Here is a 20,236-nt window from a genome sequence, read left to right as displayed (position 1 = left end):
TGCTAACAGTAGAGGACTTATTGACAGATAATGTCTACATTCCCCTTAGTTTGCTCAGAGAAAATCTCTTTGACAGTTATATCTTCCCACAGACTTCACCCTCCTTCAGTGAGATGTAGATGTACTCATTTTACCCCTTGGGCAATGCCAACCGCCACTGGATCGATTGTTCTGCTTTTGGTTTTTTCTCATTCCAAACTCTATGTTCATCATGGATGGAGAATGGGAAGTAGTTCCCCAAAGATCACGGGAAAGAAAGGGAGTTGGAAAAGGAATAGCGTTTATATAGTGCTTATTATGAAAAGAATTGCCCTGGCACTGTGCTAAACTCTCAGACAGGAGCAGTAGAGAAAGGTGAAAAGAAAGCTCAGTATGTATCATTCATTAAGAGCTTTCCCAGCTAAGGCTCTGCTTTCAGCTTGTACTACTCTGGCAGACGTTTGTCCAGCTGCTGTGGAATGCAGAAGCCTGGCTCTGCCCCAGGGATCCTGGATCCCTGGAGTTTGGGGATGGCTTCACTATCTTTTCACGGCTTATATTTTCTTAGCTTAGTAATGTGAGAGCTGACTATTGGGTACTCTTGGGTAAGGTAGGAGTATATACCGTTTCTACATACAAGTAGCCTTGTCTTTCTGGAGATTCATGAGTTCTGGAGAGAGAGGTTCTTGAGTTTTTTACCTGGGGTTCTGGATGAATTTCTGAGTGTCCATGGATTTATAAAAAATATTTTTTCATAACGATTTTAATATGTCTGGTTTCCTTTGTAAATCCCATGTATTTTATGACTAAATATAGTTTTCCCCCGATTGCCAAAGGGAGGGGAGATGTCCATGACCCAGGAAAGGTTGGGATTTCCATTTTGAAAGTTAGCCTGGTTCTTTGTACAATAGCAAGAGGGTGTGATGGAAGCTAGAACTTAAAGTACTTTTTTTTTTCCTTTCCTTTTCTTTTTTTTCCCTGTGGGTTATTTGGATATCAGGAATTAGATCAGAAAATCTAGTCGATGCAGACCTAGGGTTATCATTAACTTTCTTCCCCATAGGCCTCTTCCCTGAAGTCCAGGTGACTTCTTGGGATCCTTTATATGACCGTTAAGTCCATGCAAAAACTACCATACGATGTTCAGTCTTTCCCAATAAAGAAAAACAGCACTTTGCAACAAGTGCCTGGAATTGGTACTTAAGGGTGGGATTGAGTTACCAGCCTTGGGAATGTTGGGAAAGATGACATACAATATAATTTTTTTTCCTTTTTTTCCTTTCTATTTGTTTATTTGTTCATTTGCTCCCTTGGAAAACCGATGTGGAAATCCCACATTGGCCTTCGTTTACTCAAACCTTCAGCCCTTGTGTTGCCAATTCTTCTCTTTGCACAGTTTTCCTGTGCACTGATTTGCTACTTTCCAGAATGGTGTGAGAGACCCTGTCCAATAGATGAGAATGACTAGATAAGGATGATTTTTGAGGGGGCAGTTACCCTTTACTTCCCAGGCAAGCTTGTGAGCCAGGTCAGGGCATTGAGTTGTATATACTCTGACTTTATCTTCTCAGCTGGAAATGTGTTATATCTGTGTAAGAAAGTGGAATATGGAGCCGAAAGGGACTACTGGTGTTTAGAGTTTTGGCAATCCTCTTTAATCTTAGGGGATTGGTGATTCCATCAAATACTGTCCATGCTGTAGAAGATGAGTCATTTTGAGGGATTGTGGTTAAACATTTTGTCACAGGTGGACAGTGCTTTAGTGATGCATCTAGCTGGGCTTGGCCTCAGGCTTGAAGCCTTTCTAATTTTGATCAGACCTCCAAGAGTTTTTATTTACTGGCATAGTTTTGTGAATCCAAGGTCTCCTCTTGACCAGAGTAGGACACCAGAATAGGACTTTGGTGGAGGGCATTATTATTTAATTTTAGAAAGACACTGACCAAGAAGAGCCTTGTTTAATTTTTATTTATTTTTCCCAAGATTTGCCATACAACCTTGCTGTCCTTCCTCAAAGCTCTTAGCATAGTGCTTGGCCCATAGTAAGCGCTTAAATGTTCTATATCTGGTCATCTCCCTATTTCCTCTGTGGGAGAATGAGATTTACTTTTATATATTTGGGATTCCCTCAAGGGGTCACCATTCTTGGGCTTTAGATAGCTTAGTTTTCTTCCTTCTTTGTCCCCTAGTGCATTTTATAAGCTGGAGACAGTTGAATGCAGTATCTAAGACAATATCTAAGATCACAGATTAGAAGACTTATGTCTAAGGACCTTCAAAAACAGCTAAAAATCCATCATAAAATAGTTTCTATTAAATATTACCTTAGGCTCCTAAAAGCATTCATTTGGCTTCTGAAAGCACCTCATTTGTGTCTAAAAAATGGCTTATTGATTAGGAGAATCTGACTAATGTGCCTGGACTGTAGTATTCTTCTTACAGAGCTTGTCTTCTCTAGCTCTAAGGGGTATACTTTAAGCATTAGCATTCCTTACAGAACTCATAGGATGAGATTCTAACCCATTATTCTGAAGCCAGTTAGCTTTTTAAACTTTTTTTCTGACAATGAAATATAATCTGTTATAGGATTAATTTGCTTTTCCTTTTCTTTTCCATTTTTCTTCCTAAGATTCTGTTCCCTCCTTTGAAATTAGCTAGGCGAGTGATTTGGAAATAAAGAAACAGGTCCTAATAAAATGCAGGAAAGAGCAATGTATGAGGCCTGCAGAGACATCTGGGTGGGGCTTTGTACAAAAAATTCTGTATGAGAACCAGAAAAACGTAGCTCACATTATAGCCCACATAAGAGGAGAAGGGAATAAGAATGATTGGACAATAATCTTGACAAGGACCTAGAGAGAGTGACTGAAAAGTTGTTATGATGCTTTACATGTTTAAATTAATTCATTAAAAACTTTTGTTTGGACCTTTGATCCCACCTCTGTAGGGAACTGTCCTGATAATGGAAATTCCTTTCACTGTATGTCTGTAACTGTTCTGTAGCTTACTGCCTTAAAGCGTTACCTGGACACCGAGAGGTTAAAAAGGCTTAGTCACCCTAGGGTCTCACAAAGAGTGACTTCCTTTTAGAACTGGGGGCAAAGATCATTAGAGCTGAAAGGAAACTCAGAGGCTGGTCTCAAAGTCTTTATTTTACAGATTAGGAAACTGAGGTCCAGGGAGTTGGAGGAATCGCTATGTTAGTAAATTTCAGAGGGCAGATATGAACCTAGGTTTTCTCGTTCTTTTTTTCTCCTGAGCAAGTTTAGTTGATTGTATGAATATTAAATTCTTAATCAACCATTTAATTTGGGGAAAAAAGTAAAAACAGTTCTTCACATTTGTGTATCTTAAGTGTTTTGTTGAATTTAACTGTTTCTCTGAATCAGGTAGTGAACAATAAGGAACCCTTGTTAACTTAGAAATTATACCCACCCCACCCTGGCCCTGCCCACCATGTTACCTTCCCTCTTCTTTCCCTTCACTTCTCTCTTCCTTTCCTTGTGATTTCATGAGATCTCCCACTGAGAATCAGTTCAGAGCTATTTCTTCTCTGTGAGTTATATATAGTTTTGCAGAGTTGAGTAAAACATTCAGAATTGGTAAGTGACTTGTACAAGGTCACACAGCCTATATGAGTGACTCTTTATCCCCTATAGTATATATACTTATTTTGCCCAATGTTGATTGTTTGTAATCCTAAGCCAAAGTATGTTTTCATCAGCCCCCAGATAATTTTTTTTATTGCTCAATTTTATTGCTATTTATTATTTCATTTTAAAAATACTAGGATTATATCACATTGAATGGTCATATTGAAAGTGATGTTTTGTCCAGACAGTGATTATTGAAGATTGAGGGTTCATGGGTATTTAAATATTTAAATTAAATATTAAATATTAAAATTCCTCCACCAAGACTGGGGAGTTGGAAGTTTCCAGGGGGGGAAAGCTGAGGAAGCAGACCTCATTGGTGCACGAATATGCTAAAATGACTGACCACAATCTCCTTTTTATCTTCCAGTTAATGACCAGCCACAGTGTCCCTGCCCAGCACTGCCTCTGCTCCCTCCACTATCTGCCTGGCTGAGGGGAGCTGTGGGTGTGCTGAGGAAAGATGGCCTTTTGGTCTCAGTTAGGACTGCTGCTTTGGAAGAACTTTACTTTTCGAAGAAGGCAAACAGTAAGCATCTATTTGTTACTCTGTTTAGGGGTTTTCCCCCTCAGTGTGTTTACCCTCGCGTTCCCCCAAAAGCAACATAAGCTTGTAGAAATATAGAATCATATATTAAGAGCTGTCTGGGACTTTAGAGGCAATCTAGTTTGGCCCCCTATTTTCTCATTTTCTGCTTATTTTATAGATAAGAAAACAAGCCCAGACACCTTAAGTTAATATGCCTAAAGTCACATAGCTAGCAAGAGCCAGTATTTTTTTTTTTTTGTAGTTGAGATGAGTTCCTTTTGCATTTTCCTGAGTAATCACTGATAAATCTCATTCTCCTGGGTCATTAGAGGAGGAGAGTCCATGAGGGGGGAACCTGGACACCTCTGTGGCCACAGAAATTGAGATGAGCTTGCCACAGGGGACAGATACTCATTATAGGTTTTGAAACTGGCCATTGCTGAAGCATACATTTCCATGCTAGTAAGTGGGTATTTCTAGGCTAGCTTTGTTTGTGTTAATTTTCTGTTTGCTTCTGAGTACTAACTAAGGCTATAGGCCAGCTCTGTGGAACATCAGTGCACAGTGGTTTTTGCCACTGGCTCCTAAAGTGTCAAGGAGCACTGGAAGGGTGATTGGGTGTCATCTTATCCAGGATGAGGAAAATGAGTCCCAAGGAGGGTCAGTGATAGGATCACTCCCAGTAGCAGAACTAGGGAGACCAAAACCTAGGTCTGTCTCAACTTATTGTTCTTTCTCTTGACTTTGTCTACTGCTCTTTCTAATATGTCATTGATACTCAGGTCACTCCTAATCTTACCCATTTCTATCATTTGGTCTACTATTGTCCTCTTAGTCACCTGACTCTCAACCTTGGAGTCATTGCTGAAGCTTCCCTTTCCTGCCATATCTATTCATCCTTCATGTCTTACCTCTACTCCTGTCAAAATATCTTTCACCTCCATACTTCCTTTCCAATTTAGTCATCACTACCTTTTTCCTAATCTTCCTTACTTACTACCTGCACAATTTTTAATAACCTTAGTTCCCAGCCAAAGCTCTCAGGACTGCCTCTTAAAACACAACTTTACAACAAACAGGATTTAGAGCTGGACCAAATTCCTCATCTTATAGATAAGAAAACTGAGATTTACTGAGGCTGAGTGGCCTAAGGTGACCTGTCTAATAAATAATATAGCTAGGATTTGAACCCAAATCCTCAGACTCCAAGATGCAGTGCTTTTTCACTGACCCACAGGCTTGGTCAAAAATCTGTAAGGGCTCATGATAGATTAAGCTCTCCATAATCTGGTTCCTACCTACTTTTTGAAAGGAATTTCTCATAGCATCCTGCACAAACCCTTTACTCCCCACTAGCTTATCTACTCATTGTTCCTCAAATACTTGTGCTTATATCTTTCTTTTTTCCCACCTGTTTGATGTTTATTCTTTCTTATAGGTCCAGGTCAGGTTTATCTCCTATGTGTATCTTTACTCAATTCATGTCTCCTCAGCTAAATTTTAAGATCCAAGAGAGTAGGGATCAAGTTTTTTTTTTTTTATCTCTTTCTCTTCCTAACTCTTAGTACAATGCTATACACATCCAAGGTGTTCTGTAAACATTTGTTGAGGATGAGACAGCTAAGGAAATAGTGAATAGATAGAGCACCAGACCTAGTGTCAGGAAAATCTGAGGTTGTATCGTACCTAGGATACCTGTCACCCTGGACAGGTAGTATTTAAAACTTCATTGAATGTTTGTTTCCTAGTCTGTAAAATGAAAGGGTTGGACTCTATGGCCTATAAGGTCCTTCTAGCTCTAAATCCATGCTGTGTTCTGGAATCTAGAACCATGTTCTTAATATAACCAGCTTATTTCATGTATTTATACACAAACATTATATATGTGTTTGTGTGTATGTATATACATACACACAAAAATACAGGTTATAGATTATCCTAATCAGTGGATTATGAATAGATGGAATGTTAGGAATATAGGTAGAAAAGCTTTAATAAAAATAGTAATGTCTAGCATTTATATATTTAAGGTTTGTAAAGCATTTTACATACACTAAGGACAAAGCAACTCATTTGATCTTTACAAGTCTGTGAAGTAGGTGTTATCTCCATTTTACAGATGGGAAAACATGTTGAGAGAGGTTAAATGAATTGCCTAGAGTCACACAGCTGGCAAGCATTGGAGGCAATATTTGAACTCACATCTTCTTGACTTTCAGACTAGTGCCCTATCTACTGTCCCACTTTTATAGCATTCATCATCTGGAACACAACTGCTAATCACCCCTCTCTCCAACAAAAGAACTCTAGTGTCATCAAGGGTGAAATTCACCATATTATATACCCACAAAATGTATTTATACCCTTTTAACAGTGTCGTATAATTCACTTGAGTTTCCTTTGGATTCCATATGGAGTGAATATAATTACTTTCCTTTAAAAATGGGACGCAAAATGTGAGCAACATGATGTCTGCCCTTGAGGGTCGCAGTTTAGTAGGGAGTAAGGGGATGGAAGTTCAGTGTGCTGGGGCCCTTAGGAAAGGCTGTACAGAGGAAATCGTTCAGAAAAAGAGAGGTAGTTAGGAGAGGATATGGGGGCTCGTGTACCAAAGGAACAAGCTTTTTGTCAAGTCAGTTAAAGGAGGCAGCATCTGTCTGGTGGCCTGTTCTCACCCTTCTAAGATAGTTCTGCAATTTTATGTTCCACAAAGTGGCATCAAGCTATAGTGCGCCTGCAAAATACCATGGAATATTGGACCTGAACCTAGGAGGGATCCCCGAGTTTTACCATCTAATCCAGTCTCCTGATTCTTTTTAGGTGATAAAATTTTGGTACAGGGAAGTTACCAGCCTGCTCAAGGGAATGCAGAAAATCAGTAGGAGAGTTGACTTTCTAACTCCCTTTCAGCACCCAGGCCTTTTTCACCAAAGAACAGAGAACATAGAGACCACTGAGTCACAGGGAAACAACTGCCTAGAGTTAATGAAGGAATGGAACGGGAAAGAGTCTTATCTTCCAGTCTCTCCATTAACCTAGCAAATAACGAAACCTCTTTTCTTAGTTTAATAGTGACCTTATTACAGAGAGGGTGTTTTTGTAGGCTTATGTGTGTGTTGAGCTACATATTTTGAAAGAGCTGAAACATCGTGGTGTAATGGAAAGGGGCAGGAGACTTGGGTTCTGGTTGAATCTTTGTCAAGTGACTCCACCTTGTTGGGCCTCAGTTTCTTCCTCTGACAGACCTCATATTCCTGAGGACGGGGATTGTTTGACTTTTGTATTTGTATCTAGCCCCTAGGACCTTGGAAGTACTTAATAAATACTTGTTGATTTGATTGATCGATTGATGGCAGAGTTAAATGAGATATTTCAATTTTTTTCATTATATCTTACAATGCATAGTTTTGGAGTCATGAATATCTGGGTTCTAATTTAGCCAGAGATGCTTAATAGGGACCACAAGACAAGTCACTTAGTCCCTCTGAGCCTTATGCAACTCCCTAAAAACTTACCTATCAAATTATAAATAGGTTGGCAGTCTTTATTGGTGGAGGGACTTCTTATAACTAAGAATCATTTTGTTGACATGAAAGCCTAGTATCCCAAGATCTGCCAAAGGGATCTTATTAAAGTACAGTTTATTGACCAATCAATAAACTCCAGTGAATCTCTATCACTTCGAGGGTCAAATATAAAATTCTTTTTTTATTTTTTTTGGTCATTCAAAGCCGTTTATAACCTGCCCTCTCCCAGCTTTTCAGTTTTTTATGCTTCACTCTCCCTTCCACTCTCCATGGACCCTTCAGTCCATTGACATTGGCTTCCATGCTGTTCTTCAAACAAGACATTCGGTCTTTCAAGGCTGTCCATTTTCACTTTTTCCCCCATGCTGAGAATTCCCTTCCTCATTATCTACACCTCTTAGCTTCTCTGGCTTTTTAAAAATTCCACCTTAAATCCCACATTCTATAGGAAGCTTCTTCTGATCCCCCCTAATTCTAGTGCCTTTCCCCTGTTGTCCATGTGTAAATATATCCTGTATATATTGTATTTGTACATGGTTGTTTGCTTGTTGTCCCCTCTATTTAAATCATGAGCCCCATAAGAATAGGGACTATCTTTTTCCTTTCTTTGTATCCTCACTGATTAGGACAGTCCTTGGCATAGAATGGCAATTAATAAATATTTATTGACTGATATGTCACCTAGTGAACATGGAACATGTCAAGTTGTCCTTGGGTTGAACATGGTTGGCTTACTTGCCCTCAAAGCTAGTAATGATGATGGTCTCTCAGCTCTTGCATGAAGGAACAAAGACAGGACAATTGGCTGGTACTTCTGGGGTATCTCTGAGCTGTTTCATTGGCTCACCTGGGCAAGACCAACTCTGCCTATTGTTAGTGGGCCCTTTCAAACAGAGGGTTTGTAATTGTTTTAATGACTCATTAGTTACCTTTCAGTGAAGGTCTCTGTAGGAAGACTTTAATTACTTTCTTCTGCTTTCTTCCCCAAGGCTTAGTAACCTGCTAATAATGATTACTATATGAGCCATGAGCTATGGGGCCAGGAGGAAAAGGATATTCAATTAAAACGTCCCATGTCTGTGCTAGCCATGCTATTCTTGCATCCCTTGTGGAAGTTTGGACCTGGAAGGGACCTTCAGGATTATACATAGTCCAACTTATTCATTTTACACGTGTAGAAACTGAGACCCAAGGAGGGGAGAATATTTGCTCAAAATTGCACAGATAATTAGTGTCAGAGCTGGAATTTGAACCTTAAGCTTCTGAATCCAAAATCAGAATCTTTTCCATTTCACCAAGGTCTGGTTATTGTTCAGGTATTGGTTTCTTTGGGGAACGATACTGTTCTCCCTCCAGAGCACACAGAGGAGTCATTAGTAAGTAAAGGTTTCAGTTTCTTGCCTCCCTTCCAATCCTCTTTTAAGGGAAAATAGTGCATTGCAATTGCAATTGTGAAATTTGGGTGCAAAGCTCAGTTTGGGACTGGAGTAATTGCTCATATGTGTGGGTGGAAACCATAAAACATAGATATTGCTTTAGATGGAGCGGTCAGATCTACTTTGTGCTTTTAGGCAGTAAAAAGGGGGTGAGATTTGAAGACTAAATATACTTTTGATTTCCATGGCAGGGGTGGGGAGCCTGTAACCTTGGGGCCGCATGTGACCCTTTGATTGAATCCAAATAAAACTCCAAAATCTACATTTGGATTCAGTCAAAGGGCCACACTTGAGGACCCAGAGGGCCACAGGTGACCCCAAGGCTGCAGGTTTCCCATCCCTGGGATAGGAATTGAGAAGCAGTGTGGAATATCATAGAAAGTTCTGGACTTGGTGTCAGTAAAGCTCTTGGTTCAAATCCTGATATTTATTAGCTGTCTAGCCATGAGCTAGTCATTTAATTACTGAGTTATAGTTTCTCCATCATTGAAATTACATTAGGGATCGGGCTGGTACTGAATCTGTGATTTCATAGGGCCAGGCTAGTGGTTCTGCAACTTACTGGTCTCAAGACTGCCTTATACTCTTAGATATCTACCCAATTAGAAATTAAAATGTCTCAGTGTTATTATGAAAATATTTTTGACCTCGAGGATCTCCTGAAAATCTCAGGAACCCCTAGTGATCCTTAGACCACACTTTGAGAAACGTTGGCCTGGGGACCTCCTAGCTGGGGGAGTGGGGAACTCCTCTGCCAATGCTGGTTGGTAACTTGAGAGGTGGTGAAAAGAACACTGGAGAAGGAATCAGGAAACCAGAATTCCCCCATTTAGGAGTGTTTATGTTTGGGACCTAGTATGTGTCAGAAATAGGATTCAAACCAGTCTTCCTGGCTTTGAGGCCCTCTCTCTTTGTCTGCTGTGCCTTACCATCTCTTTGAGATTGGGATAATAATAATAATAGTATAGGGATGGAGGGTTGTGAGGGAAAGGATTTTGCAAACTTTTAAGCATTATGTAAATGTGAGTTATTTTTTTTCCTTATCTGTAAAATATGACTAATAACACTTGTACTACTTACATCATAGGTATATTATGAGAAAAGTATTTTAAACAATACAAAAATGTGAATTTATTTTTTTCCTTATCTGTAAAATGGTATTATTAAAATAATGCTCATACTACCTACATCATAGGGATGTTATTTTGAATATTATAAAGATGTGAATTATTATTTTTTTTCCTCATCTGTAAAATGGTGGTGAGGAAAAATTTTTTTTTCCATTCCTATATGTGCTACCTTCCTTCATTAGAATGTAAGCTCCTTGAGGGTAGGAACTATCATAATGACTTATTTTGTATCCCTAGCACTTAGCCCAATGCCCTGCACATAGTAAGCACTAAATAAATGCTCTATCTAAAGTGCAATATAAAATTAAACTATTATTGTTAATAGGGACAGCATGTGGACACCTTTCCTTCTGTTGTCCTAAATGGTAACAAATAATTCTTTCTGCTCTATTTTTTACCTTCTTTAGAAAGGTTTAAAAAGTGCATTCAGGGGCCATGATGTCTATAGAAATGAGTTCTGAGGCACAGTTCTGACTTTACTTTGTTAGACTGCCTTTCCTAAATTATCTGATGCTTTATGCTGGCATGGGGGTGACCTTGGGTTCTTAGAGGTGATGTCTTTAGAACTCAAGCTGTGCTGGGTGTTATTAAGCTGCAAAGCCTTCAAGTAGGGATGTGCTGATGGATTGTGTGTCTGTCATCTGAGAAGAAGCCCAGCTTACTGTGGAGAGGCTCATTATGACCAAAAGGCTGACCATAAGGTGGTGACCTTATTTTGGCTACAGCTAAGACTGATCTTCCTGGTGGAGAGTACACCCTCACCAATAAAGTTGATAAAATTGCAGTACTTTTCTAAGTATTTAAGGAATAACAAGTCTTTGAAGTATCTTAGGTAAAGAGGGATTTGCTTTATCCTTCTCTGCCCCAGAGGGCACTGGGTGGAAATTGTGAAGAGAGAACTTTTGGTTTTACATAAGGAAAACTTCCAAACAGAGCTGTCCTAAAGTAGAATGACTTGTCTGAGGGAGATAGAGTTCTCTCTTGACGGAAGTCTTAAGCCAAAGTTTGCCAGAGATATTTTAGAAGGGATTTTTAATCATTAGATCACGAATTTAGGTCTGGAAGTGGCTAGGTCATGCAGTTCTGGTGCAATGCTCTTATTCTTAAAATAAGGAACTGAAGATCCCTCATGTGATCTGCTCAAGGTCACATGGGTAGGGATTTGAACTCAGGTCCACTGATTCCAAATCCAGCCCCTTTTTGTCCTGCCATGTTATAGATCACAACTGATTGTGTTGTGATTTTGTGTGTGTGTGTTCTCAACATGCTTTATTGACCAACAACTTAATTAAAGACTATAATAAATGTAGAGGGAAGGGACATTGAAAGACTGAAAGTATGATCTGTGGTTCACTTTTTATATGCCATATGCCTTTTTAAAATTAAACATTAAGCCACCAAATCGAGGTGGTGGAAAGAACATTGGGGAAGGAATCAGGAAACCAGAATTCTAGGATTGGCTATGTTTCTGGTTACCTTGGAGATAGGGTCATTAAGCCTCAGTTTCCCTGTAAAGTGAAGGACCAGGTGCTCTCTGAGATTCTTTACCACTCCAAAAGGACTTTCTGTGATTTGATTGTTTCCAGAAACTTAACTATTTTGTGGTAGCTCATGTTAATGATTTTAGAAAAAATTACTTTTCATTAAGTGGAATTTTTGGTGGTTTAGACAACTACCAGGAAACTTGGATTATTTTTCAGAAATCCCACATTTATGAATTTATAAGCAAGTGAATTAAGTTAGCATAGCATGTATGTGCTTAAATATATGTAATACTTCTTTTCATATATGAAGATGACAGTATTAACCCCTATCATCAGTAGGACATTAATATAGGATAATTTTTCCACTAATGGAGATTATTTTACATTGAACCAATCCCACCCACTGTTCAAATACCATTTTGTATCACGTCACACGTTGACTAGAGTGATAGTCTGTGATTGAGGAAGAAAAATTTTGTTTTTGTTGTATTTTTTTTTTCCTCTTAAAAATTAGTGGGCTTGAATTCAGGACATCGTAACAGGGCACCATCATATTTCCTTTCAGGCTAAGTGTGATAAATTCTTGGTCAGTGATCTGAAAAACAGTCTTGTCTAAACACAACACAAGTAAATATGTAGGGAAAATGTAATGCATGTGGTCTAATATCCAAACCTTCTGTTGGGCCTTGGTCATGATTCTGATGGGGATCTTTTGAAAAGAACCTTTTTATTCCCCATCTCTCTTCTCATTCTCTCCCCTCTATCCTGCACATGCCTCCTTCCCCAGTAATTAAAATTTAAAGTGGGGTATATACAAAGGTGGTATTAAATGTTTATGAAAAGAAGGCTTATTGTCTTTTCCTAAGTTGCTTATGGATTTTTTTTTCTATTCCTGGTTAAAAGTTTAGGAATAATGGTTCTTAGGAATTTTATTGAGAGATGGAAAATCTTGATGATGAATAGATCCAGAATTTGTTTTCTTACAGAAAACAAACACATACTTTGAGAGATGCTTTTTGAAAAATAAATACCTAGCCTTTCCCCTCTCACTCTGGAACTACTCTTATATGTTGAATGCCAACAGCTAATTTTAGAGGCTCCGGATACAGGCAAACAGGGTTAAAGTTGGATTCTAACTTACTTCAGATACAGATCTTACTCCTGTGACCTGCATTTGGCAGGGGACATTGTGTTCAGTGAAAAGGAGCTTGGGAGACAAATTTTTTTTTTTCCAACACTATGGTCTATCAGTGGTGGAGGCAAGCTAACCAGTGGTCCCAACTTGTAGGGCTGAAAATCGGGGAGATTTATGAAAAACCCTAAAGCTGTAAATTACCTGTGGGCATGGAATCAGTTTAGATGAGTCTAAAATCCTAATTTAGCCAGCACCAGTTGGTTGAATGACTATAAAGCTAGCCTTTTCTTGTTTTCCCATTTAAAAATTGAGTAGTTTAAATTCCACATATCTCAAATTCCACAGTTTAAAAAGAGGAAAAATTCTCCCTCCAAAACTTTGCCTTCAGAAAGGTATTCAGCTTGTACCCTGGACGTATTTCCTTCTTTCCTGGGTCTCCCAAGAAAGCCAAGGGGTAGGGTGATAGCTTGACCTTTAGAGTAGGGTTTTTAAAATTTTTCTTTGGGTCATGGACCCCCTTTTGACAGTCTGATGGAGGCTGTGGGCCTCTTCTATGAACAGTATTTTTAAATGTCATAAAATGTAAAGGTTTCCAAAAGAAATCAATTAAATAGAAATAAAGATACTATATTTTCCCCATTCAAATTCATGGACCACCTGAAATCTATCCATGGACTTTCTGGAGGTCCATGGACCCCAGGTTACCAAACCTTGCTTTAAATCTCTATCTATATAGCTACCTTCAAGTATGTTTGCATTCTGCCTTTTTAAAGGTTTTTGGTCAGATTTTCCAGCTCATGGTAATAATGCACATTTATACAGTGCTATATAAGGATTACAAAGCACTTTCTAAAGAGCAGCTTGATGAGAGGTAGGTAGTGAAAATGTTATTAGCCCTATTTTATAGGTGAGAAAACAGGCCCAATGTTTCAATGACTTGTTCAGAGTCACCTGGAAAGTGTAAGAGTTGAAACAAAGACCCAGATCTGCTTCCTCCTGGGCCAGAGGTCCATTTTACCCTGCTGACTCTTAAAACTCAGTGTTGGTATCCTCTACAGGAGGAAGATAGAAAAAAGGAAAGTATCTTTGGTGGTTAGAAGGGAGGCCTACTTTTAATTGGCTCTCTGAGAATTTGTTCTCCTTACTTGGCTGCATCTGGTTCTGACATGCCGGCCTAGGTAGTTTCAGTTCAATTCCCTTGGGATCTCAGTTTTAATTGTCAATAATAAGTAATGTACTGAGCGCCTATCGTAGGTGTGCCCACTGCTATGCAAGCATTGTGAAGAATGCAGAAAAACATGCAGTGTGTCCTTGCACCAGACAGTTTAAGGTCTTTTTGGGAAGCAAGGCAATTCCAATGTGGTTTATTAAATAAATGCTTAAAAAAAGGAAAGAAGAAAAGAGAGGAAGAGAGGAGGGAAGGATAATACACTCCACCACATTTTGTGTCTTCATGTGAATGAGCTTCACCTTCCTAGGTGAAGCCAGCCCAACTTTTCAAGGATGACAGGTCCTTTCTAGAATATTGGGGGCATGTTCTCCAGAATTACAGCCCCTGAAGTGTGAAAATCAGAACTGTTTTATGTCACTCTGGGTAGACGTGCAGATACTGTCGTTTTGTTTCCAGGTTTCCAGTATATTCTTGAGGAAACTTGGCCCCTTTTCTGTTTGTTGGTTTGTTTTTTTGCCTTTTGGAGGGCAGTTGGGGTTAAGTAACTTGCCCAAGGTTACATGGCTAGGTTTTTTTTTGTGTGTGTGTGGGTATTAAGTGTCTGAGGCTGGAAGCAAACTCGGGTCCTCCTGATTCCGGGGCTGGCACTTTACTCAATGTGCCACCGAGCTGCCCGTTGTTTGTTTTGAAAGCTGTCAGTAATAACTCAGATCCCTCTTTTTGGGTCATGAATGAAGCCTTATCGCTTACATATGTGGTGCAATGGATAGAGTTCTGGCCTGAAGTCAGGAAAGATCTGAGTTCAGATCTAGCCTCAGACACTCAGTAAATAATAATAGAAGAATTATGTTATTAGTGTTTAACCATAGGATTGTTTTCCCCTAAATGTATTATTTTGCACTTCATCCACATTAGAGTTCATGTTCTGCTCAGTTGCTTTATGAGAACATAGTTTGGTGCACTCTTTGGATTTTGTCCCAATAAACTTGACATTTAATAATAATATTAATAATAGTTAACATTTACATCAGAGGTCAATGACCAAAGTGTATAAAATAAAATACATAAGATTAATCACAGGGGAAACCAATTATAGCATATTGAAATAGTTATCAAAATATTTTTAAAAATCAAAGTTAATGGATCCCAGAACCCCTAGTTTATATAGTGCTTTAAGGTTTGCAAGGAGATATACAGACAGAATGCATATATGTTCTTATATGTATACAATGTAGATACACACATGTTTGCATAGGTATATACAGGTGTCTACCTATGCATACACGTATAGGTGTAGGTTTATGTGTGTATACGTGTGTTTATATATACACACATGTATACACATACATACACATCTACACATGCACACACATGCGTGTGTGTATGTGTGTATACATATGTTTGTGGAGAGAGAGAGATTTGAGATTCACTTGATCTCCAGAAAAGCTTAGTGTCTATCATCTTTAAACTTGGAGATTTTGCTGTATCATTTTTCTTCCGTATCATTAACAAAAAATGTTTTAGAAGACCAATCCCAGCACCGATCTCAAGGGAACTCCACTATCAGCACTAATTTGTTCAGAAATCGAGACACATTGCCACCCATTTATACCAGTGCTTATTTCTGTTCACCTAAGCCTTCTGTAATAAAGTTATTCTCTCTGCTTCCACGATAGTACGCTTGTTAAACAGGCTTTGATGTGGACTGTGTCAGAGGCTTTTAAAAATTTGAAATCAGCGGTACTCATAGCTCTTTGGCTCTTAGCTACGTTTTTAGTTACTGCTAACCAAAAGAAACCCATAACTGTGATGGGTCCATTGAGTCTAAGACAATAGGACATTTTCATACAGATGATGAAATCTGAAAAATTAGATTAGAAATAGAAAGTAACTTAAAAACTAGTTAGTCCAGTTTTTTAATTTTACAGATGAAGTTATTGACATACAGAGTGAAGTGACTTGACCAAGGTCACACTGCTGGTAAGTGATGATGGCAGTATTTGAACCCAGTTCCTCTGACTCTAGAGTCTTTCCATTCTACCTTTCTAGGATTAGTGATGATAGGCTGAATGCAAGAGAGCCTCATGGGACTTGATAGCTAGGATTAGTGGTTTAAGTAAATTATTCCTGTTGCTTTCATTTTAGCAGTTTTGACCACAAGTTTGCTCGAAAGAGCTCTAGGAGGCCAGTAAAGGATGATCTACTTTTACAGAAACCATGTTTCCTTTCATGCAAATTTTTGTTTTGTTTTGTTTTTGCTTGCTTATGTATACAATGGTCCAGCACCTTGTGTAGGCTGTGATAGGTACAGAGTCCTCAAATCCTTGTTGGGCTTGTCCCAGACCTGATTGAAGCTACTTTTTATAATGAGGGGCTTTCAGAGTATGCAAAAGCTTCAAGTGCACATGCTATATCTTGTGGATTTCAGTTATTTTACCATGAATGATCAGAAATCAGTGAGGCACTGTGGGGTCATCCCAGGGGTGTTTGGAGCAGTTTTCTCCACTGGTAGTCCTTTAGCACAGTCCAGCTTCTGACTTTACTTTATGGGCTATAGAAAAAACTTTTGATTTTTCAGATATCAGTGTCTTGGATAGGTGGTCAAAGGGTACAAACAGTTTTCAAAAGAAGAATTGAAGCTATTAGTGATCAAATGAAAACATGTCCCCCGTATTGCTAATTGTAAATCAGTTGCAATTGAAAACAGCCCTGAGATTTTACTTTGTCTTGCCAGTTGGCAAAGATAAGAAATGGGAATAATCAGGGGTCGGGGGCCTGTGGTAAGACAGAGACACTAATATACAATTGAAGCATCTGTGAATTTGTTCTACCATTCTGGATATCACTTGGGAATTGTGCAAAGAAAGTGGTTGAACTGCCTGTACATGTAGCCACAATGACAAATATCCAAGGACGTCAGAGATTGGGAGGTTGGGGGTGGGAGATGTGTATAACAATATTTATAGCAGCACTTTGTGATAGGAGAAAACTAGAAATAAGGTGAGGATCCATGAATTGGGGAATGGCTGAAAAAAGCATGGTAGATGAACATAATCGCTATTCTTTGTCACAAAGTAGGAGGTTCAATCAATCTAGGGGGACGTTTATTTTATTCCATTTTTTTGCATTTTCCTCAGAAATGCCTATGATGTAAAGACAAAAAGGAGAAATAAAATGCTTTTAGAGATTTAAAAGAAAAATCATTAATACCATGTCTTTTCTCTCTTTTCAGTGTCAGTTATTACTTGAAGTGGCCTGGCCTCTATTTATCTTCTTCATATTGATTTCTGTCCGACTCAGCTATCCACCCTACGAACAACATGAATGTGAGTATCCCCCTTACCCTTCGAATTCATGCCTGCTGATAAAATTTGAATTCTTATTGCAGAGGGAGGCTAATTCATGCCTAGTTGGTAAAAATTAGAAATCTTATATAGGGGATTAACTTGTTTCCAGAAGAGTTTAGTTAGAAAGCCACCCCCAAAGAATTAAAGGCGAAAACCGGGGTCACCAAAAAAACTTCTTAAAGAGTACTGTTGAGGGGAGGTCAAATTCCCACTTGAGTTCACTTTTGACTGCTGCTGTTGTTTATGAGGTATGTTAATCCCACTCTATCACTCCTGGATTTTCCCTGTTTGCATGGGCCAAGAGAAGATTATTCACTAGTACTTTAGAAGTATTCTGGCCAAGAGGATAAACATTTAAGTGGGACATCCATCTTTTTGCACTTAAGACACATGAAATGCAGTCCTTCAGAGACAGCTGTGTGATGGGATTGCCCTTTTAATCTTCATCTGATTCTGATGACAAATGGCAAAAATCAGACACTTCTAATCTCTTTAAAAAAGATGTAGAAGCATTTACCTAAATATGATTTCTTAAATTTAGTGGAAAGGAAAATAGCAACATTTGGGTGTGGACAGTGAGAGTATCTGATGATTAGGGTGTAAGATAATGCTGCTTTATTGAGGTGTTAAAGCTCGAATTTCAAGTAAGCAATTTTGTTTTACCATTATTTAAAACATACTTAACCACAACAAAGAATGTTTCTCTGTTGGCTCTGAAGCAAATCTGCCATAATTTATACTTCTTTTTTAAAAGGAAAATCATAGCTGGGCGTGGTGGCACATGCCTGTAATCCGTGGCCCTAGGGGAGGCTGAGTTTGGGAGCTCTGAGCTTGCATAAGGCTAAAAGCTGGTCAGGTGTCTGCACTGGGTCCAACTCCAGTTTGATGATTCCTTGGGAGCAGAGGCCCTCCAGGCTATCCAAGGAAGGGTGAACTCACCAAGGTTAGAAATGGAGTAAGTGCGAATTTCTGTGCTGATCAGCAGTGAGATTGTGCCTGTAATGGCCTCTGCATTTTCAGCCTGGTGGAGATAGGGAAATCTATTGTTGGGGGAGAATGTAACTCATTCTTTGTTTATGAAGACAGTACGACTATCAGGAGTTTATATGATTTGATTTTTTTTTTCATTTGTGGACTTATTCTCAAGAATTAATCCATTGTCTCTCAGCCTGTGGTTCTGTTTGTGACCAGTGATATATATTTAGGAGGTGGCTGAGGGTTAAGAGTATAGGATATGGTCATAGAGTAAGTAAGGCTAACTGGTTCATTAAATGACCAAACCTGTGACCCTGGCCTCATTAATTAGTGATGTATTTTAACCAACTTAACTAGCTATACCCTCTGTAAAATTTATTACTATTTAGTCACGATTGATGAGTGGTTTGCCATTTCCTTCTCTAGCTTATTTTACAGATGAGGAAACAGGCAGACTGAAGTGACTTGCCCAGGGTCACACAACTAGAAAATGGTCTGAGACCAGATTTGAACTTTGATCTTCCTGACTCCAGGCTCAGTGCTCTATTCACTGTGCCATTCTAGCTGTCCCATGTTTTAACCAGTTTAACTAGCCACACCCTCTATGAAATAATGAAACATTAAATTTTTATTTTTGGTGGGAGAGAAGTAATACTTTTTTGATCCATGCAGACAATGAGGCTTACCTACCATCCTGTCTAGTTTAGTCAGAGTTTAACCCTATGAGGTGGGCAGGCAATGCTTTGAGCTAGGGTGAGTCTTCCCAAGTGCCTGTGAAGTAGGAAAGACCCAGAGAGGTTGAGTGGTCTACTTGGGGCTGCACATTTAGTATCTCAGGCAGAATTTAAATCCAGGTCTCTCTCTCACCAAGTCCTGATGCCATACAGTATGAAGAGATGGGTTAAGAGCCTTGCTTTCCCAGGACCCTTCATCCTAATGTTGCTTGAGACTCTTTGTGCCCATTCATAGTTTGATGGAACCAGTTTCTTGGTAGATAAAACATCAGTTCAGGTTATCTAAATCTTCTGATCAGGGGCAGCTGACCTCAGTTAGATTTCTTGTTTGGTTTTTCTTTAACTGATTATGGGGAGATTAAGCAGTTGACTCCAGTCAATGTTCAACTCAACTAAGTCCCTGTTGGAAATGAAAGATCACAGGGGTATCATACCTAAGAACCATGTCTTTGCTGATACCTGGTTTGGGTGCTACCTTTCTTCAGGGGGGCAGCATGGGATGGCAGATTATTTTAAAGAGAAGAGGGATGAAATGATAGAATGCAGATTAAGGGGGAAGCAAAGTGGTTATCTGTCTCAAATAAACCCATAGCCAGGAAGGAGCAGAAGCATTTTAGATCTTACAGGGTTTCCATGGTGGGAATTATTTAACTTTAGAAAATTAGGTAGGAATGAAAAGATGGGGGAAAGAAAAGAAATTGCCAAAAAAAACCCAAAACAAAACACTAGGTAGGCATTGTCATTCTATTTTTAATAAGTTTAAAAGATGACAGTTTTGCCCTCTAAACCAGACTGATTGACTTGGTCAAGAGCCTTGACCAATGCTTTGTCCTAATGCTCATCAAACAGGCTGTAAAAGGTAGTCAGGGGTTTTCTGTTAATGGTTTTTTCATTTGTTTACCTATAATTTGTACCATTTGTATGGTATCACACACTACCTTGTACTTTTTTTTTTTTTGATAATATATATAACTTTGTATTCTTCAAAACAGGGGACCTTTTGGATGGTTCTTGTTTAGCCCATTCATTGTATTGTTGAAATTGTGGCTGAAGTGTTTTGTCCAAAATTAAACAGGCAGTAAATGGCAGAGGTAGAATTTAAATAAATGTAAACCCTCTGATTCCAAATTCTACTA

At 38.9% G+C, this 20,236-nt stretch overlaps 1 protein-coding gene across 1 annotated transcript in view; it reads left to right on the top strand.

Annotated features, from left to right (window-relative positions):
* The window catches only part of ABCA1 (ATP binding cassette subfamily A member 1), a 148,539-nt gene that overhangs the window by 20,776 nt on the left and 107,527 nt on the right, over positions 1 to 20,236 (top strand). The window contains exons 2-3 of the mRNA XM_069106082.1: positions 4,003 to 4,161; positions 17,277 to 17,370. Coding sequence (XP_068962183.1) covers positions 4,096 to 4,161; positions 17,277 to 17,370 — 160 coding nt within the window. The 5' untranslated portion in view covers positions 4,003 to 4,095. The remainder of the gene's footprint in view (positions 1 to 4,002; positions 4,162 to 17,276; positions 17,371 to 20,236) is intronic.

Source organism: Petaurus breviceps, unplaced genomic scaffold (genome assembly GCF_028583685.1).
Source record: "Petaurus breviceps papuanus isolate PSGF00001 unplaced genomic scaffold, PetGlider_PUasm1.0 138, whole genome shotgun sequence".
Lineage (NCBI taxonomy): Eukaryota > Metazoa > Chordata > Mammalia > Diprotodontia > Petauridae > Petaurus > Petaurus breviceps.
This window is presented reverse-complemented; position numbering and strand designations above follow the sequence as displayed.